Source organism: Amphiprion ocellaris, chromosome 4 (genome assembly GCF_022539595.1).
Source record: "Amphiprion ocellaris isolate individual 3 ecotype Okinawa chromosome 4, ASM2253959v1, whole genome shotgun sequence".
Classification (NCBI taxonomy): Eukaryota; Metazoa; Chordata; class Actinopteri; family Pomacentridae; genus Amphiprion; species Amphiprion ocellaris.
Window position 1 is genome coordinate 37521609 of NC_072769.1, and position 27986 is coordinate 37549594.

The 27986-nt window shown below is 38.4% G+C and overlaps 1 protein-coding gene across 3 annotated transcripts; it reads left to right on the forward strand.

The window, feature by feature from the left end:
• Positions 1-947: 947 nt before the first annotated feature.
• LOC111587660 (general transcription factor 3C polypeptide 1) lies at positions 948-27661 on the forward strand. 3 transcript variants are annotated; one of them, XM_023297710.3, is made up of 40 exons: positions 948-1401; positions 2320-2529; positions 2916-3092; positions 3179-3325; positions 4800-4896; positions 4973-5099; positions 6111-6293; positions 7376-7491; positions 8566-8618; positions 8710-9101; positions 9211-9279; positions 10080-10216; positions 10328-10452; positions 10547-10700; positions 11382-11485; positions 11990-12087; positions 12432-12788; positions 12912-13057; positions 14744-14841; positions 14929-15025; positions 15668-15851; positions 15970-16066; positions 16319-16451; positions 16539-16626; positions 16721-16782; positions 17704-17812; positions 17901-18043; positions 18341-18483; positions 18558-18642; positions 18728-18840; positions 18920-18979; positions 19078-19171; positions 20186-20358; positions 20838-21500; positions 21870-22009; positions 22447-22551; positions 22640-22929; positions 24732-25270; positions 25382-25562; positions 27189-27661. In XM_023297710.3, exons 1-40 carry the CDS (start codon positions 1181-1183, stop codon positions 27399-27401), a joined length of 6723 nt encoding a protein of 2240 aa, XP_023153478.2. In that variant the 5' UTR covers positions 948-1180; the 3' UTR covers positions 27402-27661. The 3 variants fall into 3 exon arrangements, with proteins under 3 accessions (XP_023153478.2, XP_023153479.2, XP_035798565.2); XM_023297711.3 differs by having other exon boundaries at positions 4976-5099; XM_035942672.2 differs by lacking the exons at positions 25382-25562; positions 27189-27661 and having other exon boundaries at positions 24689-24947.
• The last annotated feature ends 325 nt before the right edge of the window (positions 27662-27986 follow it).

A 27986-nucleotide genomic window follows, 5' to 3' on the forward strand; every position in this document is an offset into this window, starting at 1 on the left:
CTCCATCATCAGGTACATCTCTGTGACAACTGTACAAATACTGTTGACACCACTAGACAAAGACAGTGATTTTTTTTTTTTTTTTTTTTTTGTTACTTGTTTCTTTTGGACACACTAGACAGTCTCACAGGAACAAATTTTCATGCTTGACTGGTATGTCCCTTATTCCTGAGTAAGAATCCAGTATTGTGTAGTTTTAAGAAAAGAAATGACCTTTTAATTTAATAGTTGGCCAGTCATTCTTCAGTAATTACATCAAACAGTATTCAGTATAACAGGCAAATAGCAGTGTGGCTGCTGAACAAGGTATTTTCTGGAAAAAAGTATGATGTAAATAAGAATAATTGTATAGCCCAAATTAAGACAGATACACTATTTGTTTATTATGTAAGGATGTAATGTAGGTAGTGGTAAATGCAACTAAATTGTTGGTACTTAAGGAGTAACATACACTTTTTAAAAAGTGATTGCATTGTAATATACATTTGTATTTTTCTTCTACAAGGAGAAAATATCTATATCTATAAACTGTGTGCATTGCGTGCTGCTCTTTTTTATTTAAACTGTTTTTCTATTTGCTGCTGTTACACTGTAAATTTCCCCACTGCGGGATTAATAAAGGTTTAATCTATCTATCTATCTATATCTATCTATCTATCTATCTATCTATCTATCTATCTATCTATCTATCTATCTATCTATCTATCTATCTATCTATCTATCTATCTATCTATATATATATATATATATATATATATATATATATACATATATATATATATATATATATATATATATATATATATATATATATATATATATATAAAAACATTTATTAATAATATTCTTTTTAGACCTCCATTAAGATAATTCAGAAACTGTACTTTGGCGCCACCTGGTGGATTTTCCGAATAAACGCACAACGAGAGGTCAAAGTTGAAAATTGACGTAAGCACGTACACAGCGTAGTTGGAAGACGAGGCAGAAATATCATTTCGTAAACAAGTTCTTCTTAATATCTTTAGTCATTAACGTGGATATATGAATTGAAAGCACGTCAGGAGGAGAATATTTCGTCTTTGATATCCGGTAAATTTATGAGCTTTTAACGGGAACAGAGGCTTCCAGCTAGCTGTGAGTAAGCTAGCCTGTTAGCGGCTAGCCCGGTGCGTAGCATGCTATGGATCCGTGGAGTATAGTTCCGGACGAGGTGGCTTTGGAGGGACTGGATGGGATAACTATCCCCACTCTCTGGATTCGGCTAGAAAATAGAGAGCCCAAGTTTCCCCTCAAGCTCGACGACTGCACCAAGGAGCTTATCTGGAAGTATCTGGCCAGCAACACCGACCTGAAGTTCTACGAGCTCCCTAAGGAGAGAGAGGATGTCGTGCTGTTTGACCGGTGACTTTTTCATCTTTGTTGTGGCACAAAGGGCTCAGTTCTAACCAAATAAAAACACAAAGCAAAGCAAAAAGAAGCATCTCCAGTTTGCGATGCTGTGTAGGGCTACAACTCAGTTAATCCACTTGTTTTTTTCTGATAAAGAGGCCAAACTCTACAGATAATCAGTTTATAGTCGTGAACGTCAAGAGAAAAGCACCAAAGTCTTGCATTTTAGAGGCTAGAAACAAGTGCTGGACGATTAATCAAAAATAAATGTCACTATCAACCACTATAAATGAAGCACTGTGGTGTTCCTACCTGCATGTCATATTCTCCACATGTAAGGGAATGTGCTTGTTTAGTACAGACTGCTGCAAAAATCACGTCATTTTTATTTAATTTAATTTTATGGTGGAAAAGGAAATACAAAAATGATCATCACCATTAACATTGGAACTATTGGCATTGCAGTATTTGTCAAAAATAATTACAACACGATTTTTTTTCAATACATTGTGGTTTTGCTCTCATATGAATGACATGAGGACAAAACTACAAGCGTTTTCGTCCAAAGCAGTTTCTAGCTTCTTCATCTCCATTTGACAGGACTATGTTTTGTCAGAAGCTTCTGGACTATTTCTGTGGATGTAGTCATATTTACTGACACCAGTGCTGGTCATATCTAATGCATCTTTACCTAAGTGGAAGTAATGCTCTTTGCCAGGGTCTAAAATGTGTTTCAGTTTTTCGTTTTTTGATTGTTTTAAGCTCAAAAGTAGCTCAAAGCAAGTATAGAAACAGTAGACTCTCTGGGTCCCGGACTGAGTGAAACATTCAGTTTTAGAAAGGTTTTGAATCGTCTTACTTTGTAGGATGTTTTGTATGTTCTACATGCCTCTAGTTTACTCAGATTTTGTGATGTTCGTGTGTTTTCAGGTTTCAGGACCCTGATGCGGAGAAAAGCGATGAAATAACACACAAAACTTTAGAAACCCACCAAGACATCTACCCCATCCATGTTGTTCCAGAAAACAAAGATAGGATGCAGGGGTCATGCGCCCACTTTAAAGAGAGGAAAGATGTCACCAAGCACATCCGCTCCAAGTCCCTCACACTGTTGATCAACTTGGAGGAGGCCTTGGAAAGGTATGTAGAGATCATTAACTGGTAAATTGATTTCATCAGCAAAGTCGTGTTTATCTGCAAACAACACACTGCCACAGTTAAATATGGTTGGAAATGGGCTGGGCACATAGAGGAGAGATTCAAGCATTCAGCATATAAAGCCTAAATATGGTGCGTTATTTAATTTTGTAAGTAGAATGAGAACTATGAAAATACTTTTGCAAATTTGAGGTTTGTAATCAGATTTAAAGTGAGGAATGGTGAATGTATTTTAGCAAGGTGCGTAATATTTCACAAAATAATCTGTGGGTTTGGCTGAAGCTCTTCAACAACATTTAAATCTCATTGTCGTACATTACTGTATTTCTTATACTTCACACTCTCTCTCTTGTTTCTTACCTTCTCAGATTTGGGCGAAAACTTGTCGTGGTGGCGTCTCAGACTCTGCGATTTCGGACTCTGATCGGAAGTGAGAGCGATCCTGATTTAAAACTCACCGATGACTCTTACTGTGTGTTGGAAAGAGTGGGTCGAGCCCGGTGGCAAGGAGAGCTACAAAGGGATCTGCATGGAGGCTCTTTCAAGTAGGCGACATGAACACGTTCATTTAGCACAGACACTTTGTTGGTCTGTGTTTACTCTGTGTGTAACAGCCAGTGTTGTGTCTTAGGAGGGTAGATGCTCGAAAGTTTCACTACTTGAGGAAGTCTCTTGTCAGACATCAGCTGGTCACCATGCAGGCCTACATCAGACGACTGGAGTCTGGACAGCAGCAGCACTCCATTCTTCTGCTGCTCAAACGCTTCCATATAAACAGGTCTGTTTGTTCTGTTTGGATTTATTTTCCTCACTGTCAGCACTGTTTTTCTGCTTACTGTTTACTGAACACATATTGACAAAAGAGGAAGTGCATCGCAACTAAATGTGTTTTTACTGTTGTTTCTGTGATTTGGTGTAAACTTTGAATGTTTTTTTTTTTAACTTGGCATAATTCCTAATATTCCATCTATTGAGGCTCTGTGGACTGTGGTAGCTTTATACTTTCCACCTCCAGTTGTACCAACAAGCGTTCATCTGGGCGAAGAGCGTCAGCAAATATGAGGACTATTGCAAGTCATTTTGGTTTATGAGTGCCATTTTTTTCATTTATTCAAAGTAAAGTACGCAGACGAGACAATATGCATAATATGTCTATGGAAGATATTAAACCTTGTTGTGTAACTAGTCGATAAATTTGTGACTTTAATCTAACACTGCCTACCTGAAGGTGGCATTTCACTTCCCGAGAACCAAACAAACTGTACAGTCAACTCCTCATATAATGAAACCCTTTACAAGAAGTACAAAGCATTTTAATGTGCTGAAATCTACTTTTCCACAACCTCCCTTGCGCATGCCACAAAAAAAAAAAACCCTCCACATCACAGCTTCAAACAGACAGCTGTGTGCAGGTGAATATGCTGGTGATTCAGTTAGCGAGCCAATCCATAGCACAATGTTTGCCATTCTGGTTGACTAATTTCTTTTCTTTTAAATCAATGTTTAAAATTGTTAATGTTAAATCATTTCTTTTTTATAAAGCTGTAGGGAGCATGTGCTTTTTGCCTTTAGTTACACTGTTTTATGACTCCTCATGTCTCTGAATCTCTACCATGGATGTAGAGAGCCACAAAAGCCACTTTAATGGGAATCACGCCAGGTTGAAAAAAGCTAATTGTCCTTGAACTGATCAGATTTGTACCCTTGATTACTGATTTTTGATTGATTTATTTGATAGATAAAGGCTACAACTAACCATTATTTGTGTTTTGTTGTCAGTATTTTCATTGAGATAAGTAGCATTTTCTCAAACTTTAGCAGCTTAAACCACCCTATGTCTAGTGTTTTTTTAAAAATGACATTCAAAATTAATGAGTTGATAAATTGTTTCAGCTGAGAGCATATACTTCAGGTCAGATAAGTTTTATTTATGGAGCATATAATCGCAAATTTGCCACAAAGTGCTTTGTAATCTGTGTATCAGAAAATACCCTCCATCCTTAGACGCTCATTTTAGATAAAGAAAAATTCTTGAAGTTTGAGTTCAGTACAAGACTGAACGTTCTTCAGTCACTGACATACTATTCAAGTCCGTGCTTAGCTTTTGGAATACTGAACATATTTAAAAAGAAGAAAAGCCAATGTTACTTTTACAAACCCAGTACTAACATTTAGGGGCATATCTGTCTGAGGCTCCCACTCTGGTCTTTGTCGCTCTTTCAAGCAAATTTCTCTCCACCTCTTTGTTTTAGGAGGACTAAGTATGACGTACTGATGGAGTACGTGTCCAACTGTCTCCAACAGTCACCGGGTCAGTTTGCTACTATGATGATGTTCAAAGCACAGCTTGTGAGTATCTTTCTCTGTGAGTGTCTGTTGGTCTTTTTGTGTTCATCTTTATGGTAATAACTGTGCTCTTCTCTAGCAGCAGGTGAATGAAAGTACTTTTCGGCGTCTGTTTAAATACATGCGCGCTGCCAAGTTGATCGAGTTTTGCCAGTACCCTTTGGAGGAATTGGATCCCAGCGCTGGACCCTGTACAAACAAAAATGGTAACATGCCAGCACCTGTACAATTAGTTATTAAGTTGAGAGGTTTTTCCTGATTATTAGAAACTGTCTTGGTAAGGAGCGTCTTATTTTGACAGCCCACATGGGGATTGCACTTTTGTGTTTATAACTGAGCTGCTGCTTCTGTTCTGTTATTATCTTAAATATTTTGATGTGCTTAATTCAGCTGTAGTTACTCATCTCAAACCAAAGAATGGAGTTAGTGAGTGGAGTTTCTGAATATATAGGATGAATGGATCAAATTCCTAATATAGAAGGAATCAGAAACAACAGTTGGAGAAGAAACTGTCATAAATGCTGAATGTGATGAGAAGTCCCAAAAAGACATCGCTTTGTTTAAAGGAACACCAACATAATGCAGGTTGGGGGCCACTGGCCTGTGTGATTAATCAGTAAATCTGTTCAGTGCTGCTGTGGTCCACAAAACATGCCAGTGTTGCTGTGTAATGATGTATTTTGACTGAACCTATTATAGGTGTAGTGCACTTTATAATATGATGAAAAGAAGTTCATGAAGTCAGTATGAAGTACTCTGAATTTAATGAATGAATGTTTTTGTTTCGGACATGTGAGGAAAAAAATCCACAAAACAAATCACAATATTCAAAACAACAACAAAACAAAATAAAGCACAACAAAGCAAAAAATAATAACCCAGCGTATCCAAAAAGGAGTACAGCGAAGCATAAGCTTATTTACTCCTACCCCTTCACCATCAGTCACTCAGTACCCCACTCCCATAGTTATTTATGTACATATTTATGAACAAAATAGAAAATAAATAAAATAAATAAGAAAATATTAAATAGTCAGTGATATACCCACGTCAAAGCCTCTCCTCCTCCCTGTACCTCGTGAAAACATATTTTTATTACCGCTTTTTAAACTGGATTTAGAGAAGTAATGCGGTGATAAAAGAATTGCAACTTTTTTTTTCTTGCTGTCCATGTTTTTGACATGACACCTGCACTGCATTATTTGGTTGTTTTCCAGGTAGTAAAGTCCTTGTGCGCTGTGTGAGGCTGATAAAGCCATATGCAAAGAAGGGCATCCCAGACGATGAGGATGATGATGATGATGAAGATGAAGAAGATGACGCTGGAGGAAGAACAGGAGGTTTCCCTTCAGAGGGGCGAATCATGGAGAGGGACATCATGTCGCAGGCCTATCACCTCAGTACGTTTGATCACTTCCATCTGTTAAGGAACTGATTGATTTGAAAAGACTTCATGTTGTTGTGGCTTTTATTTTAAGTAGTTCAAATGTTGGTAGGTTTGGCATAATCTTGCCCACAGACAGCAATTAGTGTTTGAGTCGCTCTGACACAAAAATCATGACAGCAATTTTACAAGATCATAGCTGTTAATGTTTTCAAACCACATTCGATTGGTGTCCTGTCTTCTTAGGAGCAGTGTAATGAATTTGTCACTAACTGATAATTTCTTATGCACATGCAAATGTACTAGCTTGAAAGTGAATTTTAAGTTGTTAAGGATTCTCCTGATGCCAGTCGATTAAAAAATATATTTTTTGCACACTACAGAGCAAAAGGGGTTAAAAAGTAAAAAATAAAGTAAAACCTTGTGCAATCATATTTTCCTCAATAAAAACTTTATTTCCTTCAGGAACTGAAAGCAACTCTTGAGAGTTCGATGTTGATGTAGATAAAAGGATTAATTCTAAGCTAATGAAAACACAACAATCCCTTTTTCTGGGTTTTACACTTATGAAAACACAGTTATGAATATTATATTTCATTTCTGCAATAAAGATCCTCCTGCACACTCCTACCCACTAGACCTTTATGGCTTCACTGTCAACATAAGTCTTGAAATTAATCCCAGACGAAGCCTGTAAGACAACTGACTTTCCCACTCATCAATTTACCACTGCCCCCCATCAGCGTTAAAGCTGCTACTTGCCCACTGGATTCCAAATATCTCAAAAGTACTGTCGCTCATTCCATGAAGATCCAGTCAGGTATTAATAAAGGTGTTACAGCGACTTGTATGTAGTTGACAAAACGTCACTAATTTGTCAGTTGAAGCTAGTAAAGTTGCATATTCCTAGCCTTTGCTTCAGACAGTGAAACTATACATTTGTCTTTTCAATCTGCACTTTAACTTCAAAATCCAATGTTGAAGAAGACAGAGTCAATAAACAAAACATGTTACTACCCAGAAAGTTAGGCATTACACTGTGATCATTCAGACAGTTTACTGTTGCATAAATTGTGGCTCTCGTCTATTCTGATGCAGTTTTATCCTCTGGTACGAAGGGAATCCCCCAGCGTGACATCGTGTTTAGAATGAACATCAGTAAATTGGAAGCTCGGATGCTCTGCCGAAGGTTGGAGAAGGATGGTTTCATTAAGGTAAGGTAAATTTGTTCCCTACAGAAAATGACGCTTTTTCTTGTATTGCTTTCAAAAACTGTGACGTCTAACCCAGTGAAGTCTATTTAAATGGCTCATAAACAGGCAGAGAGATTAAACACACTCTCAATTGTCGGATACTGTATATTTGGGCTTCCCACCCAACAGAGGTCAACCACCACAAAGAAAAGCCTTCCTCTTTGAAATACAGTGAGTCGTTTCATATCTGTTGGCAATCTGACAACAGACAGGAGGCTTGCGGATTTGAGTGTAAAATGGTGTTTGATAGCATTTGTAACTTATTTTCGTGGTGACCTAAAAGCTAGACGTGCAACAGTAACTTTTTCAATATAACATTTTAATATACTTACACTGAACAACCAGAAGTTCTGTCTCTTTAATGAGTACTGTTTTCAGGAAATATACACATGACTGTGGTAATGACAAGCTTTAGATGCACCAACAGATACTGATTGTTCTCTATTCTGTGAAATATCTGCTAGATGATGATTGTTAATGATCCTTGTGACGCTCTGACTTTTCTTCCTTCTGTTGCTATGAGCTTCACTGTCGTGTGCGAAGTGCATCAACAAGTATTGAATAGATTACCAGAAAATATGGTAGATGTTCATTTTCCAACATTATCTGACATTGTTCTGTCCAGTAATTCAGTTTATGACCTAATACCTATAAAATTAATCATAGTTTTCCATCAGTGCCATCTACTGAGCACATATTAGCCCAGTAGCATGCTGTATTAAGATGGTGAATGTGTTAAATTTTATGCTTGCTCAATACAACATTGGCATTTAGCAAGTCCATCCTTGCAAAGTGAGACTGTTGTTGGCTTGTTTCTACTTTGTTGAAAAGTGCTGGTTTAGTCTAATGTAGTAATTTATCATATTCTCGTATTCGGCTGTATATCAATGTGAAGTGTGTGTTTTCTTCTGTTTAGATGTAAATGACGTCGACCAAATAAAACAAATTCCCTTCATTATAACACAAAAAATGTGTTTGAAGTTGAATTACATTGTAAAGTAGTTTTTATTTTTCATTTTGTCTTTTATTTTGTAGGGATTCCTGGAGGATGAGGGTCGGCAAAGGACTACCAAATTTATCAGCCATAAGTGTGTATCTATAAATGACTATGAATTTCTAAATTCTTTCTTTAGCGTGTAAGATCCACTCGTTCCAAATATTATTCTGCTCTCTTGACAGGTGTGTGGGAGTCAGTGATCGACTCCAAATGTTTGACAAAGAGCGGGAACGGACGAAGCAACTCTACTCTTCTGCACCACAATCGTCAAACACTGAACCGAACTCCACTACAGCATCATTAACACCCAAGTCAGGAGTAAAAGGAAAAGGCAAAAGTCCTGCAGACAAGAAGAATAAAAAAGCAGGTGGAGGAGACGCCGAAGATGCAGAGGAGGCAGAGCAGGTGCTTGATGATAGAAAAGGGGAGGCAGGGGATGGACAGTCGGACAGAAAGGGAGGTAAAGCAAAAGAAAAGTCAGCAGCAAGAAGACCGACAGCAGGTGAAAAGGACAGTATGGCAACACAGCAGACACAACCTGGCATGTCCATCATGCAGTCTACACTGGCTGAATGTGAGTAGACAAAAGTAGACAAAATTCACATCATAACCTTTCATTTGTGACAAGTATTGACTGTGTCAGTTAAAGGTTTATGTTATCTTCCTCATTTGTCATCATTCAGGTGAAACTCTGCCCTGCAGCGAATCCATGACCAGTATGACACGTGACTCAGAGTCCATTCCTGCACCAGGTAATTCCCAGTAATGGTCCCATACAAATACACTTTTGCTACACCTCAGAAAAGTGCAAATATTAAAGGAAGGAAAAGTGATATTTCCGCTTTATTTTTTGTCATTCATCCCTCAGAACAGTGCTGCTGGAAAACAATTAATCTCAAACCTGCTATAATTAGTTGATACAAGTTTGTTCTGAGTTCACGAGTGAACTTGTGGTGGCAGTTTTTATCATATTTCAACCGACTTAAAATTAATTGATGCTCTGGTCCACAGGTCTCGTGGCTAAATTAAACATAACAAATTAAATTGAAACATGTTATTAAAAATAAAGCAAGCAGTATTTATTTGTGTAATTTTAAAGATTCCATCCATTCATTACCTATACACTGCTTAATCCTCTGTATGGTGGAGGGATGTTAGAGTCTGTCCCAGTCGACTGAGTGTGAAGGCAGGTTTCACCCTGGACAGGTCGCCAGTCTATCACAGGGCCGCACATCCAGACAGACACATGTTACAATTATGTTTTTATATAAACAGATGACGCTGTTTACCAATATTTTAATGTTTCATTCATCATTACTTCTACTTAGGTCTCTTGTTTCACTTCGACAGGTGACAAATTAAAATGTTACAAAGCTCATGTGTGAAAAATTCTGTTAAGTTGTATTTTATTTGTTGTGGCTCCAATTACCAGGATTGGTTTATATTGTGATTAGTTTCAGAGTTGCATCCTTCTCTGTGATACAATATTGTATAAACTGTGTGTTAATTTTTGTTCTGCCCTCATATTTGGCTTGTTTATTTCTTTATTTAGTCCAAGCTTCAGTGGATGAGGAGATTCAGTCCAGCTCAACCTCTGCCAGCTCTTTGCCTCAGCGTGAGGTGTTAAATCCAGCAGAGAATTCCTCAGACAACAACTCTGTGGTTGTTAAAAGTGTTTTCCAGTCACAGGTGGGTCTAATGGGTCGATTTCAGTGGTTTGTTTTTCCTCAGGGTAGAAGAGTTTGAAGCTAATTTGTCTAACTGAGTGCTGAAAGTAACATCTGAATCCACCTCCTTCAGGGCTCTGTGTGTGAAAAATCCAAAAAGTCTTTGAGGAATTCTCACGAGACGTACCGCCTGTTGAGAAGGAAGAACCTGATTGTTGAGGCCGTTCGTAACTTCAAAATCATAGAGGGCCTTTTCCCGTCAGTGTGCCTTGATTGTTATTAGTTCATTTTAAAGCATATTATCAGGTAATAAGAGAGGGAACAAAGATCTCACCGTGCTGTGTTTTTACAGGCTGCAGAAGATAATCAACGACGAAGAGAAGCAGAGTGGTGTTAGTTCAAAGTGTTGCAAGAAGACTATTGTACGTCTCATCCACGGTCTGTCTAGAGAAGGCTTGCTTAAGCTGTTTACAACTACTGTTGTACAGGATGGCATCACCAAGAAGGTACATGCACACGTCACACCCTGACTGCCACTCCACTTCAGAAATGTGCAGAGACAACAGATGGAAGAACAGCAGCTTTTGATTATTCCTGACGTCTGTTACTGTCTAGTAGTGGAAAGTAGTGCCTTTGCTAATAAATGATTTACGCTATGTATGCAACCAGGGCTGTACAGTGGCTCAGTGGTTAGCATCATCACCTTGCAGCTACAAGATCCCCAGTTCGCATCCCGGCCTGGGATGTCTCTGTGTCCAGTTTGCATGTTCACGCCTGTGCAGGTGTGGGTTTTCTCTGGGTACTCTGGTTTCCTCCCACAGTCCAAAAACATTCTGAGGTTCATTGGTAATTCTAAATTGCCTGTAGGTGTGAATGTGAGTGTGATTGTTTGTCTCTATGGGTAGTCCTGTGATAGACTGGTGACCTGTCCAGGTGTCCCCTGCTTTCACCCTAAATCAGCTGGGATAGACTCCAGCCCCCCCACGACCCTGATGAGGATTAAGTGGTGTATAAATAATGGATAGATAGATGTATGTAACCAGTGGTGTTTATATTTTTTAATTGCTTGGCTTGAATTAGTGTAAGGTTAGGGTTAGGTCACTTATGCACTTAATTAGTCACGGACATCACGTATCAAGTTTAATCTCTCAGCCTGATGTGTCTGTCTGATGTTTTTGCATATATAGGTTGACTTGGTTGTTCATCCGTCCATTGAACCCAGTGATGAGATAGTAAAGCAAGTGATTGAGCAGGTCCGGTTTAAAATCTCCAGCTCTTACACAGCTGTACGGTGAGCACAAACTGAATACTTTGATGTTATTTATTGACCTCTGTAACTGTTATTTGTCTCATCCAGACTATACCACACTAACACAGATTGAGGACAACAGAGATTTTGCACAGAGAAGTGAGATGTTAAAAGAAATGCAAATTCCAATTTGATCATTCTGACTGCGTTGGCATAGCCAGAGATTGGATTCTGATCTGATATGAAATATCAGATCTCCATTTTTGTTTCTACCTCCATAAAAACATTGGATCTGAATGTCTTGATTTTAACCACTTCAGCATGTATAATGTGAACATAGCCTAAATAGCTTGGTGACATCCAGATCAAGTTTTTCTCTGCTTTCCCACAGTCTCACCACTGTTACTAAAATGTACAACACACTCAATCCTGACTTAGAATTAGTATTGAGTGTAGAACATGAGCATATCTTGTTTCTTGACCAAGTCTCTGTTCAACTGACTCCTGCCTTCTGTCACTTTTTTTTCGTACTTTTCTTTCCCTCAGCCTACAGCACGCTGAAGAGAGCGCCCGAGATCAAAAGACCAAGGATGACAGAAAGAAAGGGGGCAATAAAGATGACTCGGAGTTCAAGCCTACAATAGGTTCTGTTTTGATTATAGATCACTATATTTTTCTGAAGAGGAACTGCACACTGCATGTATTTCATGTATTTCAAAAGCCAAATTATACAATAATATCAGTCTAAGTACATACATACTGAATGAGAGAGAACATTCTCAGTTATGAGCCTTTAACTGTAGAACCAGCAGCTACCGATGCTCTGACATTAGACGTTAAATATTGTACAACTCTATAAATACTCAACAGGTTCATTTGGTTTCCCATTTGATTCTGGATCTTCGAGGAGGTGCTTTATTGCTGTATTCAGCTTAATAACTTAAATGCTGTCCTTGATTTTGCTTCTTCTCTCTGCCTGCTTTTATAGTTCGAGGTTTAAGTAAGACTTTCGGCTTCCAACCTAAGATGCCTCGTCTGCGCGTTGTTCATACCTTCCTCTGGTACCTGATCTACGGGCATCCACTGCAACAGAGCTCCGCCTGCACCGACTCCACCAGTCAAACACAAACTAGCCAGAACAACTCTGATCCTGACGCCAAAGACACCGACAGTTTTGCAAAACAGCATCTGAAGGAAATGGAAAACTCAACATCTGACAGTGCTGGCAGCAGCTCTGTGGACCAGCAGGCTGAAGACTCCAGGGTTCACAACTTTGATGTGATCTCAGGTGATGAAGGGGAGGAGCCCAAAGATAAATCAGTTCCTGGTCCGTCTGACATGAAAGGTTAGGGAGTCTGCTAAGTAGGAACTGTGAATTTGCATTGCATTTTTAACGTTTGTCTTTTTAAATTCTTTATTCCCAAATAAGCACCTCTGTTGTCTGTAATTTTCTACATTGCTCTGATAGTGTATGTTGATGACGACTCATGGAAGAGATTCGTCCCTCCTGTCCGTCTTCACAAAGACTACACCAGAGGCTGGGCGATGGTGGGCGACCTCCTCCTCTGCCTGCCTCTCTCCATCTTTGTTCAGGTTATACAGGTTAATTATCAGGTGAGCACCAAAAAATGGTTTTGACTTTAAAAGGAGGTTATACACTGGAAACAATGACCCTCTCAAAACAAGGGGAAAAAAAACTTTTTTCAAGGAACTTTAACCTTGAAATAAGTGAAAAAAAATCTGCCAGTAGAACAAGTGAAAAATGGCTTGGTAAGATTTCTTGAAATAAGATATGATATTTAGAATATCGAGATCTTAAAATTACCTGGGAAAACTTATTTAAGCTATATTTTACCAGGATTGTCAAGTTTAGGTGTCTTAAAATAAGCCAGACATGCTTTTAAAAAATAAATAAATAAATAAATAAAAAAATAGCAGTTTTTCCCTCAAAAATAGATTTTTGCTTTCATGTAACCTCCTAATTTGAGTTGTATTAAACTTATTGTGAGTTGTATTATAGTGGCACTTCTCTCGATTTAAGACCATCTTGTACTTGAAATAAGATTACTAAGATTAACTGAAGCATTTTGAGATATGTCTTCTCACAGTTAGTCGTGTTTTGACAGCATTTGGAGGTGTTGTGTTTTAGGATAAGCCAGTTATGCCCAAAAGCAGCTGTTTTTAACTCAAAAATAGACATTTGCTTTTTAAACATTTGTGTTGAGTACAAAATTTAAGCTGTATTTTACTTATTTTAGGTTTTATAACAGTGACATGACTCTAGATTTAAGACCACCTTGTCCTTGAAACAAGATTAAAAAGTGTGATTTAAACATTTTAAGATATCCGTCTGCACACAGTTGGTTGAAAATACATTTGTTGTAAATATGACCATGGTTCTTACTCCCTCATTTATAAATAACTCTACACCATGTAAACAAGTCTAGTATTGAAATAAACTATTTATTTTCGAATTTGCATGCAACGCATTAGCAAACTTGACAATATGAACTGATTGGTGATTTTCCAATAAAACACATTTACTTGAATTAAGTGAAGTTTATTTCTTAAATCAAGATTCTGTAGCTTCTACAAATAACACCTCAGCTTGAAAAATGTATGAAAAATAAAACGAACCTTGTTTCTTCTAAAATACAATTCACAACAAGATAATTTCAAGATTGTTTGACTTAACAAGATATTTAAGATGCGTTGTCATAAAACAAGTCTATCTTGCTGAAATGTCACTTATTAAGTGAATTTATCTTAAATCAAGTAGCATGAGACGTTTTGACTAAAAATTAATAGACTTGGTAAGATTTTGAGTTTTTGCAGTGTACAGTCTGTCTTATTTAGCATGTTTGTGAAAAGGTTATTTCTCTTATGGTGACATGATCCACAGGTTCTATCTGTGGCAGCATTCTGTTGTCATATACACAGCCGCTGTTATACAGTGATGAGAAAGTATCTGAACCTGTTTAAATTACCTGGTGTTCTGCCTTAATTGGTCCAAAAAGAGAATCTGATCATCCTTTAAGTCAAAAGTATAGACACACATGTGCTTAGGCTGTTGACAAAATTTTAATCTTCATGTTCTTTGGATGTCTGGTGTGAACGCCTCTCTTCTCTGTTGGTTGAAGTATTCTAGCTTCTACCAAAGAAGATTTTCTGCGTTTAAACCTGTTCTGGAGCCGAGTTGTTCTGCTGCATCATAAGTAATTGTTGATGGCACACCTCACAGTAAGCAAAGACAGGGCACATGCAGAGCATAACAGCACATTTACTGACTTGTGCTGACAGGTGGATGGACTGGAGGACTATCTGAATGATCCTGTGATGCAACACCACCTCGTTAGAACGCTTCCTGCAAGAATGAGACGACAGCTGCTTTATAAACGGTGACTTTCTTTCTGTCACTCTAACACATCATGACTGTAATTTGAGTTTGAGTATTTATGGGTCCCTTTTTTTCTTTTTTTTTTTAGAAAATACATCTTCTTTTTTAATGAGAGCCTGCAGAAGTTGGTGTACATGGGTCTGCTGCAGTATGGTCCCACAACGAAGTTCAAGGAGAAAGATCAGGTACAAAGTGACAACATCAAGTTATGCCTGTCAAAGCAAATTCAATCAATGAATAAAAAACAGATGTTACCCTGCTAAATTATAGACAAAATGTTTGCAGGAGAGACAGAGTGAAACAAATGTTTTCCTTTAGTTTGCCATTGTGCTGGACTTAAAATAAGTGAATGCAGAACATTCAACAGTTTCAGAAACATAGAACTGCTATAAAGTTCAGCATTACAAGGTTGAAATATCAAAAATCAATAATCAATAATATAGCTTAGTGCTATATTTTTACAGAATAAGCAGAATACATCAATAATGAATAAGCAGTGCTGTTTGAGTCCACTTCCACAGTGTTTTGTCAGCAATTTTAAAGGACTGAGGAAGGAACCTGTTCCAACTAAAAAGAAAGATGAATAATTTTAACATTCCTGAAATTATTTTAATCTTAGAAAAAGTCTAACATGAATGCAAGTGAAAGAATATGTCTCTGAATACTTAAAGATTCACATTTTCACAAAAATCAGCCATTAACAGCAGTAAATGTAGCTACAAATGAGTTAAAAGGAGTATTTTATTTATGTTTTTATCAACAAATTTGTATCAGCGTTAAGTTTAAATTTCAAATTTTCCATATTTGTTCTCTGTACACCCATCCAGGTGTTTGTGTATCTGAGACGCAACACCACTATTATTGACACCACCAACGCTGACCCCCACTACTGGCTGATCACAGAGTCACCTGACAAACCATTTGAAAGGCGCAAGTACACACTGGACACTGCTGAGGATGTGGAAAACTACTGGTTCGACCTGATGTGTGTCTGCCTCAATACACCACTGGGTACGTGCACACACAACCATAGAAGCACGCTCACAGCACAGCCAGTCGTCAAATTTAGTTTTGATTTGAAAGAAAAGGTTGAAGGTGTGATTTTAAATCTTTGTTTGCATTTTTTTAGGGCTAATCCGTGGCAAGAGAAATGCCACTGATGAAGAATCTGCTCCTTCCTTTGTGCATGAACGCTACGTGTTCGTAGGAATGGCTTACCTGCTGAAGTAGGTGGAGTTCGTGACAATAATCAAGAAAAAACACTGATATAATCGCCCATACAAGTGCCAACACTTTCATTTTTATCAATACATTTAACTCACTCTACCTCTTCCCTTGCTTTTTTTTTCCTCACATTTTTTGATAATCAAGGAGCTGACACTTAAATTTTGACAAAAATCTGATTTGAGCAGTACAGACACAACTTATCACAGTTTTTTTAAAGTCATACAGATGAACATGTCTCTGTACACATACAGGGGCAATCATGAAGCGTGTGATGACGGTTCGATACCAGGAGACGGTAAAGGCGCCGGAGGTTTGGACTCTGAATTCTTTGCTCATCTTAAACGCAACTGGCTGTGGACTAATCACCTGCTTGCTGTTAAATCAGTAAGTACGCAGAACACACACTTAACATGTAGATAGGCATGTTGTGCGCAAACAAAGACCTTATTAAATGTGGTTTGTTTTTTTCAGAGCCCAACTGGCTCCGAGGCACAGGAGACCAAAAACAGACTGAAGAGCCTCCTGAGTAGAAATGTTCTCAGGATTGCCCTCAAAGCTGGTGGGTTTCCTTGAACAGAATATTTTTCCTTTAGGTTTTTTTTAAACTGCTTAGTGTGTAATTTCACACAATTTAACAATCCTTCTAACTACAGGAGGAACCACTGCACCTCGGTATGTTACTGCCAAGCGACCACTGGTGGTAGAAAACGTTAAGGTATGAGTTATGTCAATTTGTTACATTATTATTTTATAATGCGCACATATAAATAGATTCATTTGCCAGTTTATTAGGTACAATAAGCCTTAAGTTGTGTAGTTTAACTGTTTTGTAATAAATCTTATTTTCTCAAAGCTCACCATGTTCAGCTTGTGTGGAAGCAGTTTTCAACATGTTGACTAACAGTCCAATCATTTTAACAGATATAATTTGAGGAGCTGTTGTTGCTGTTGCTGCATTATACAGATTAGTAGTTCTGTTACCATTGATATAAATGGGTCGGGCAAAAGAGTGAAAACAGTGGCAGTATATTGCAGTACAGTCCAATAGCATTAAAAACTACATTCTCCAGATTGATTATAATGTTCAATCAATGCTTCTTAAACTGTGTCAACAAAACTTATTATAGCCTTCATGAAAGACAGATCTTTTGTTGGACTGTTGGAGCTTTGTTAGTTATCATTAGTTAACCTGTGTGTGACCAATAGACTCAGTTTTACTGTTGCTGAAAAACGCACTTCACAATGCCTACCTGCAACAGGTATTTTTGCTACCAACAAGCTGTCTTTACTCAGCTGTTCTGTCGGCTCCAGCAAGTATGTTTTCTGTTGGTCTGTCTAATATCATATTAACCTCATAGAGGTGACAATGATAAAGTTATTGGTGCTTTTTATTCCAGGGTTTTTAAATGCTTTAATAACAATTAAATGACAGACACGTCTCTTCTTATTTTAAGTCTCCATTTGTTTATGTCCAATTTCATGTTTGTCTGTTTTGATCAGCGTAATAAGCTCCATGCCCAAAACATAATACATTTCTTGGGTTTCTTAATCTCACAATAGTGTCAGTAGTGAAGAGTTAAACACACACACTGTACTGTCTATAAACTGTTTTCCCTTCTTGTGTCTTTGCCACCAGGTGGCGATAGAACCTTCTTCCAGAAACCAACAGGTGGTTGGAGGAAAGGGACAGAAAAGAAGGAGATCCAAAAAGGATGTCACCAAGCCCCCCCGAAAGAAAAGGAAAGGTACAGTGAGTGCAGGTAAACATAAAATAGAATGTATGCATCTGATGGAAAGCTGACATATTGTGTGTGTTTGTTGTTTGCCTTGAAGAGCCCAAGAAACGCACTCCTGCCCATGACGAGGCGGACCATAAGGCTTTGAAAATGATGACCAAACAGAGAGTCTACTGGTCTATTCAGGAAGACTCACTGATGATGCTCTGCAGTGTGGCCTCACACTTGTTCAACAGCAAGGTACACTCACAAATACACTAAGAAATGTTTCTAAAACAGTTTTCACCAGTGATACACTACAAAGTAGTGCTGTTTTGAAAGCCCTCACCAAATATCTGACAAAAAAGATTGGAAATCACTGTCTTCTACTGCTCTTTATTCTTTTTCCGAACACCAAGCACATTTTAGCCACAGACGTTTTCTCTTGTCTTATGCCCTGTGATAAAGAAAATAGCAAATTTTAAACATATATGAAGAAACATAAATCCCACGCTTGTTTGGATCGAAACATAAAATGCAGTATTCGATGTATTGCAGTTAAAAAGGCCGTTCGTACCTCACTGTGTGGTGAGAGACATGCTCCACGCAGAGTTTGAGATATCAATGGATAAAACATCGCTCGCCGTTGGACGTCGCTCAAGATACATCCTGAAAAATCCTCAGACACTTCTGAACTACAGGTAGGTACAGATAATAACAGATGTTTTTAAACACAGCGACCCACGCAGTTACACTCATTAAATATCTGTTGCAGGATCTGTCTGGCTGAGGTGTTCCAGGACGAAACTCTGATGAGGCTGTTGGAGGAGAACAAGCCGACTGTTCCTGACAGTCCAGAGGTGTGTTTTACTTGTTGCCCTTTTCTTCCTTGTTCAAGTTTTAAGTTGTCTTGAGGGCTTAATATTTCAGTCTGTGGTGTTTTAGGACTGTGCCAAAGCGTTCTCGGAGTACATCAGGCTGCTCAGACAGAAGTTCAGCTGTGTCCTGAGCGCTGGTGATCTGATCATGCCTGACACGAAACAGCAGCTCTTCTCACGGTAAGAAAACAAGTTTTAATATGCTGACTTAGGACAGAGTGTAAAGAATGTAAAGTGATGTTTTTCTGTGTCTTTATAGGTTTAAGGTTTCTGCAATAGATGATCGAAGAAAGGTGTCCCCTAGAGACACCATCAGTTGGTAAGGATTAAGTTGGATTATTAGATTTTTCTTCCCTTAATATGTTTTTTTTTCTTTTTTGATAATAATTATTGTTTGTTTGTGTGGTTCTGCTGCAGCACAGAAGACATTCATGCCATAGTGTTGCATAACCTGATCCAGAGCACTCTGGCCATGACCAACAGCCAGATGAAATCCTCCAGATCATTTCAGGTATAGCCGTCATTGGTTTCATTCCTCCTCACAAAATCTAACTTTAAGTGTTTTTATATGGAATCTTTCAAGAGCAAAATCTCCGCAAGTGCTTCACAGTGAAAAATAAGATGTGAAAATGCAGCCTTCAGAAGAGACTACAGAAAGTTTGTGTTTAAAGTCATAAAATAATAAACAGTTCTAGACTCTGAAACGCTGGGACATGTGAAACAGTAGCAATCAAAATGCATACTGTAGATCTGAAATATTTTTATCACGTTGTTGCTGTGGAATAAATTATGTACTATCATAAAGCATACAGGGTATCTTCAACTCACTGGTAGACAGAAACTGCTGGTGATGTCTGTAGGAAAGCCGGATTAAGGCTGAGAAGGGAGATATTCGGTTCACCAGTAGGAAATGATCTGTTCATCCCAGTTTATCTCTGATTATAGTTTGTAAAACTACTCAATGTAAAATGGTCACTGAAGAGGCAGATGTTGATGGTGGTCCTCAGCTCTCCATCAGTATGACTCTTCACAATATACATCTGCCTCCTCTTCATCTTATCCTACTGATGAAATTCAAATCAGGACGCACAGCTGTTCTACATATGAATGAAAGAGTTTGTGAGGTAAACTTACAGGCCGTTACCAAACTGTGGACTGTAGGTTTAACAATTGGTGATTGAAGAGAACCACAAATGCTAATTATGTAGTCTAGTTTTTATATGTTTTGGGGAGGACTCTTGTTAGGTGTGGCTCCAATCATCAAGCCACAAAATCTTGACCATAAAAATGATGAAACATGGTCTGACTACATAGACTACACACTTTCAGTAATTATTTTCTGACATGTACGATGCTTTTATAACCAAATCTGTGAATTTCCTTTACATAAACTGGAACAGATAGGTCTTGATTTGTTTTTTTTAAATGTGTCCATGTTACCAACTTTATATCCTCCTTGCTCAGTTTGACACTTGCAGAGAAAAACACACAAAACGTCTGATTTTTTGTCGGTCTTCTCTCTCAGGCCTTTCACATGTACAGTAAGTACAACCAGGAGCTGCTGTGCAGAGTGTTCATTGAGTGCAGGAAGAGGGGTCTGGTCAACCGCCGTCGTGTCAATCAGCCGTTTGGACCAAAAAAGAACCGAGCGTTGCCCATCCTTCCCATGTCCTACCAGCTGTCCCAGTCCTACTACAGGTACACAACCACCTGAATAAACACACTGTTAATCGCTTAAATCGCTTAGCATTTACTTGATTTTATTGTAAGGGACCATCTCCATTGCGTGCGTTCACTTTTGATATGTTGTACCAGAGTTCCTAAAGCTTTTAGTAACTGATCAAGCATTCTATAGTCAATTACTAATAGGTACTGTTTGTAGAGGAAAAGGTTAGGTTTTATTGTGATTTCACCATCTTAAACAGTGCTGCATAAGTTATTTAAGACCCAAAAACCTTAAGCAGATATTTGTTAGTTTTTTATATGGACTATGTGCCTTTCTTCCTGTGTCACCTCTATACACTTCTTTTTCACCTTTTTAAATGTCACAGTTAAATCATAAGGACTTTTGTTTGTTGCGTTTTAAAATGACATGTTAAAGAGTGACAGGAGCACAAATATGAATTGTTCGCAGTAATAGCTGTCTAATGTCAGTGTGTCCCACTGCTTCCTGGCAGGTGTTTTTCATGGCGTTTTCCTCAGTCGCTGTGCACCGATTCCTTCTGCTTTTTAAGGAATCTAATTAACAATGGGAGAGGAGATGACAGGCCTCTCATAGAATTCTACCACGAAACTGAAAACAGGTCACAGACGGAGGATGAAATGCTGGAGAGTACAACAGGACCAAAAAGAAAAGAGAAACAAGGAAAAGAGGGTGACAGATCAGTGAGTGAAGCAGAAGTGCAATCAGAGAGGACAACAGGTGATTCTACAAAAGAGGCAGACAACAACCATGATACAGAGGAAGGAGAAGAGACATTAGAAGCGGACAAAAAAGATGAGGAAAATGAGGTGATGAGCAAATCAGATGAACAGACAAACCCAGATGGCTGCCTCACGTCTGGCTCTGGTGAAGCTGCATCTGGCAAAGAGCAGACAGATGACCTTCTGCCCATGGAAGCGCCACCAGAAACCCCAGCCACGTCCAGCGCAGCAACTCGAGCTTCAGAGGGTCCTCCAGACGTGTCGGACATGTTGCAGTTCTCTCTGTTCTCTCCAGGTGGCGCCTGTGTGGTCTCTCTCAGCCTGATGTCTCTGGGCCTGCTGAGTGTGCACCTGTCCATCCCTAAACAGATGGTGGTGGTGGACAGCAGCCTGGTGGACAATGATGTAGTGAAGAGGTGAGCTGTTGTTTGTGTGTTGTGGACCTGACTCTGCCTTGTGTTCTATAGTGGAAGGATTGTCATTCAACAAACTTTTACAACAGTTTCAGCAAGATGAAACTTTTAGACAGCCCCAGGCGGTGTGTAGTAGTCACTAAATGCATCACACTCCACACATGAATACCACAGATGTAAGGTCAAAGCAAAATTTTTTAAAAAATGTTTTTAACAGGCACTTAAAAACTTCAGTTGTTCTTATTATATGAAACTTTTACATGCAAGCTAATTAAAAACAAAACACCAACACTTCCAAGTAAGGCCCTATTCTGATGCAACAAGGAATAGTGTCTAAATGAATGTACAGAAGTCAAAATGTTTTCTTTCCAGTATGGCAACACTCGAAGAAGAAGATGATGATGACGATGACGGTGAGGACTGTGAGGGGAGAAAAAAGCTGCAAGTGACGGCACACCAAGCATCACACACTAACTACTTGATAATGCGAGGATACTGCTCTCCTGGCATAGGTAAAGCTTTACCTCTCTCCTTTGATAGATTAGTGTTTTCTGTGCATGTAATCTGTCATGTTGGCTGTTGGCCTACGATATGCAAACTGTTATTGGCAAATTTTGCACTCAGCTTTTTGGCCGTTAGTTTTACTAAATGCATCGACACTGACAGCTTCTTTGGTGTCATAGTGGCGTTGACTCTTGAGTCAACATTCACTGCTGCTGAAAGTCATGGAATAATATCAGAAGGCTGTTGTTCTCCTTATTGTCTGACTGTAAGAATCGAATCAGATTAGAGCATGTCGACCAGTTAATCAATTAATCAACCTGGAGGCTACAGCTCTAATTGATTTTTTTAAGAAAGTTAAATGATTGATTAATCTGTAATGAAAATAATTACTAGCCTTGTGAGATTTTAAACTGTTTCATTTAGCATCTTTGTTTCTCGTTTTCAGTGAAAATACGTAACCTTAACACCAGCGACAACATCGTGGTGGAGTCGTGTATTATGAGGTTGCTGCTGCGCAACACACCTGCACACCACGTGTTCAGTATACAGGGTAAGTATGAATGAATTCCGGACTTCAACAAACACAATTTGTTCCGCAGAAGTATAATTCTTGGTTTAATTTTTTCCCTCATTTTCAGACTCTCCACCGTTGGACTTGACTAAATGCGGTCCATCCCTGCTGCCCTCCATCCTCACCTACTTTGTCCACTCACCCTCCACCTCTCGACCCAGTGTAGAGGAGTGTAACAGCCGCTTTATTCAGCAAAGAGGATACACCCCCCAGGACATTGAAGCGTGCGATCAGCTCAGGAGAAGCTTGCATGGAGCTGGCAAGAATGGTTTGGATGTACATGACCTTCACAAGGCTCATATGGACCTGCAGGAGCCACAGTCTGGACGCACCAGGAGCCTGCAGCAGTATATGCAGGTAAACACATGCACAGCTAGTGAAGAAGACTGTATTATGTTTGTGTATGTTCTCTACTGCCGCTTTGTTACTGTTGCTACACCAGCCAAGCAGTATATGCATAATAATAATAATAATAATAATAATAATAATAATAATAATAATAATATGTGAAATAATCATCTGCAAAAAAAACATTCCAAAAGAAAATATTGCACTTGGCTTCGGTGGGAAAATTCTTACTACAAGGAAAATGTTTGAAATGGCAAAGAAAACAATCTTAGTGAATAATTTAGAAAATCTTGATTTACATGAAGAATGTAACCATCTGTGTGGAACAATCAGACTCCCTCACATGAGTACACGAAACAGACATAAATGTGATATCTGTATCCTGCTTTGTATTTTGTGTGGGTGTTTATCACAGCTGTCTGACATCCGTGTGCTAGTTTGCTGACCAGTGCGCTACGTTGCACAAGATCTTTGCTCGATTGGAAACAGTAGGTTTCAGAACGCAGTGGTGCCAACGTCACATTCTGCCTGCAGGCCCCTTGAAGTGTTTCTAATCATGACAATGACAGAAGATTTGCAATGTAATATTCACATTAATGTTAAAAACTAAAGGTGCTTGATTTATAGCTCTCCAGCTGGCTTCATCTGACTCATTTCAAAATGATTACTCTGGTAAAGGGTCCTAAACATGTACTCAACAACATACTGAAAAGACTGCAAGACAAGTACTAAATGCTCCACTGAAAAAGTTATTATAAAAGCACAGGATAGCCAGTATGCAGCAGTGTTATAGTGAAGTACTATGAATGAAGATGTAATTTCAACTACTAGAGCTTCAACATGTCTTCAACATTACAGTGCTGGAAAAAAGTTTTCGGAGACTCCATGCATGTGTGAAATATTGCATTAAGAATCACTCTTAGGTCTTCAAATGCAATTTCTTTTAATACAGTCCCAGCAAAAATACTAAACAAATCCCCAAAAAGCCATTAAAAACTTAAATTGTTTGGTTCCATAGAAAAACACAAGAAATTTTAAGTATTGGGTCATTTTAATACCAATGATCCATTAATGAAGGTTGTGCTTTTTAGTACAAAACACAATTTTTGCTGCCGTGCTTCGTGTCTATATAAAATCAGCACATTTGAAAGTTCTTCAGAGATAAAAATGGCTAAAGGAACTTATCACAGGAAACACGCTTGAAGAGAGATGGCAGATTCTGATAGCCAGGAAGGGTACAGCTGCCACCAGATAGCCACGAAGTGCGGATGCAGTTCTTCAGTAGTTGGATGCACTCTGCAGAAATACAGACAAACCAACAGCATTCTCTGTTATTTGTTGACTTTGATACCGACAATGTTGACAACTGACATTGAAACTGTCAAGAATTTAGTTTTGTTAGTTTTTTTTGTAAACAATAAACAAAAAAATATCATTTGTTTGTGTCTGTCTAATGCAGCCACACCTTTTAAACACAAAAAAGATTTTTCCTCCAATATTTCATGATAATATTTGAGATTGTGTAAAATTTTAAGGGATCTGGAAAACTTTTTCCATCACTGTATGTCAGAGGCAGAAGGTTTGCCTAAACTCTGATGTTGTTGGATATTCACTTAGTAAATAGTTTATCCCTAACAGGGGTCTGTAAACTCATAAATGATGTAGTTATTTGCTAAGCTCCTTGACATTCTGAGTAGCAATCACTTGCTAGTATAGGTAGCGAGCTAATTTGCATTCCTTTCACTTTCACTGCTCTTTATGATTTTAGGAAGATTTAAGAAAGATACCACCCGTCCCCCCTTTCTTTCCAGGACTTCCAGGAAGAAGGTCAGGCGGTAACAGTTGGCAGTCTGGGTGTCCGTTGGGTGCTCATGCAACACGCTGAACCATGGCTGCTGACTGTTAACCCCAAGCAATGGTCCCAGTTGCACAACACATCTGACGGACTCCCCTCACTGGAGAATCCCTACCGCCGGTCGTTTGTGCACAAGAGATGCAACCGAGAAATCCGTCAGGATACAGAGGAACCACCAGCAAAAAGACTGGCTGTGGACGGAGACAAGGGCTCTGACGTAGAGGAAGTGGATGTATTACCAAATAACATAACAAAAGAGAAAATAAATGCGGAACAACAGCAGAAAGAGACAGAAGATGAGGAAAGTGGAGGCAAACAGGTAAACTTGGAAGAGGAGGGAAGAAGGCAGACACAGGCTGATGATGAAGGAAAGGAGAAGGGGGAAACTGAGAAAAGACGGGATAACACAGAAGATCTGAGGGTCGGAGAACACAGTTTAGATGGTGAAAAAGATGACAAGAAATGCTCTCCAGATCAAGGATCACCTCATGACGAGTAAGTATCGACTGTGAGGGACTGAGTCTTACCACAGTTAATTGTACTTCTCCTTTTTTCCTCTGTCTCACCTCTTCTTTTTGTTTCTATCACCTGCCTCTAATCCACAAGCATGAGTTTCATCGGCCGGCCGTGGCGAATGGTTGATGGTACGCTGAACCGACCGGTGTGTAAGGGCATGCTGGAGGCCATTCTTTACCACATCATGTCTCGGCCTGGACTCACACAGCAGAGACTGATGGAACATTACAAAGATTTGCTGCAGCCAAGGGCAGTGCTGGACCTTGTGAAGGTAAACAGGAAGTAGTTTGACATGGGATCAGCTGATAAACTCATTTCTAGTGAAAATGTTTAGTTTTTTGTGTTTGTTTGTCGTCTGTGTGAAAGTACATTTTCAATACTACTTATGTAGAATAATAATAACAGCTTTATTTATATAGCACCCTTAAGAACAGCGTTCACATAGTGCTTTGACAGTTAAAACATGCAACACAGACAATCAAGCAAGATATAGGAGACAAGTCAGAGCAGTCAGTTAAAATAAATAGTAAAAATCACAATAAATTAAATGAATAATTAGCTAGATTAGCACACAAATCAAACAACGGAACTAGGCAGTTTGAAAATTAAAGAACAAGATTGAGGGTTAAAATGAATTAAGTCAAAAAAGTAGAGAATTGAAGAATTAGAGGGACGACATCACACAGAAGAACCAGGCAGCTAAAATTTAAATAAGAGAGAACATCTAAAATAAACAGGACTTAATGCAGAATAAAATACTACAACTAAGTAAAGCTAAAAGTAAACTTCATATAAAAGCAAGTCTGTAAAATTAGGTTTTAAAAAGTGATTTAAAAGAAGCTACTGACTGTGCAAGCCTCATCTCCTCAGGCAGGTCGTTCCAAAGTCGAGGGGTCTTTTAGATTAAACCTCGACTTTGGAACGACCAGAAGTGATTCACCTGAGGATCTAAAGCTGTGAGCAGACTCATGAGGGGTCAGCAGATCAGAAATGTAGCTTGGGGCAAGACCTTGGCGAGTAAAATCTTAAAATCAATTCTAAAACGAACAGGAAACCAGTGGAGGGAAGCCAGGATAGGTGTGATGTAATGCCGTCTATTAAAACCGGTAAGAAATCTAGCTGCTGCATTTTGGACAAGTTGGAGGCGACAGAGGAGCTTAACGGGAATGCCAGAAAGGAAGGAGTTGCAATAATCGATACGGGAGAAGACGAGTGTAGTGAAGAAGTTTGCGTTCTTTTGGGATCTGTTTTCATTAGTATGCAGATGATCTACCTGTTGAAATCAGGCAGGCATCTTCCATTGATGGATTTAAAACTGAGCTGAAGACCCACTTGTTTACTTTTACATAATCTTAAATTATTTGTTTTACTGATGTCTTTTTTTTATTGTTTTGTTTTTATTGTTTTTATCGGTTTTTATAGTTTTTTTCTGTTTTTATTGTTTTTATCTCTGTGTACAGCACTTTGACTGAAAGCACTTTATGAATAAATTTATTATTATTATTATTATTATTATTATTATTATTATTATTATTATTATTATTATTATTATTATTATTATTATTATTATTATTATTATTATTATTATTATTATTAATAATAATAAAATGTTGTCTGTATATTTATAGTGGGGGATAATCATGGGCTCCTGTCACAAACCACACACTAATTTTATCCAGAAGATTGAACTTTGAAAGAAAAATCAGCCAATGTCAGAAACTAGAAGATGGAAATGAATTATTTGAAGTAGATTTTAATTGACGCACTGTAATGATTTGTATGGTTTATATGATCCATATTTACCCTTGAAGTAATTGTATTTTACAATATACCATAGTAGGCTTTTAAAAAAGACTTATTTTTCTCTAATATTTCATCCTCCCTGTCTCTTCTACAGGCACTTATAGACATGGGCTGTGTGACAAAGAAAACTCTGGTTAAAAGTCCTAAACCCTCACTGTTTTCCTGCTCTGCACACCAGACAAGAAGTGAAACAAAGATGAAGATTGAGGAACCAGATACCATCTATTATGAGCCCACCATCTGCTGCTGCCTGCGGCTCTGTCAGGTGTTACCAAATGAACGACACTGGAACCAGTGTACACCATGAAGTTGACCATCAACCTCAGACAGTCTGCGCTTGACCTAGTGTCACGTTCTATAATATAACAACATTTCTGAAGTTAAAAGTTGTGGCAACAATCAGACTGTTGTGATGATTAAATCCGATCATTTTACAGAAGCGTTGTCAGGTTGTTTGTACATTTTATCTTCATGGATTTTCCTGTTCCAGTTTTTTGTATTCTGTTTTTCTTGTTATAAATTATAAATAAAAATACATTCTTGACCAACACTTGTGTTGAAACAAAATGAGCAAATTTTATTTTATTTTAACACTTTATGACAACCTACTTATTTTATAGAAAGGCTTCCAGACTTACTTTGTCCGACGAGTGGCACACGTCAAAATGACGAGGAGAGACTGATGTCAGGTCAGAACTGTGAGGACACAAAGTGCTCACCAAAAGCACAGCATCTCTGAGAGTAATCTATTTCTGATGATATGAGCCCCATTATGGGGCATTTTTCATCAGATTCACAGCCTCAAAATCTAAGACCATGACACTTCAAAAAACACTGAGCTTCTTTTTTCAGGATGAGAGTGATTCAAGCTTCAGAAACTGAACTGTCTTGG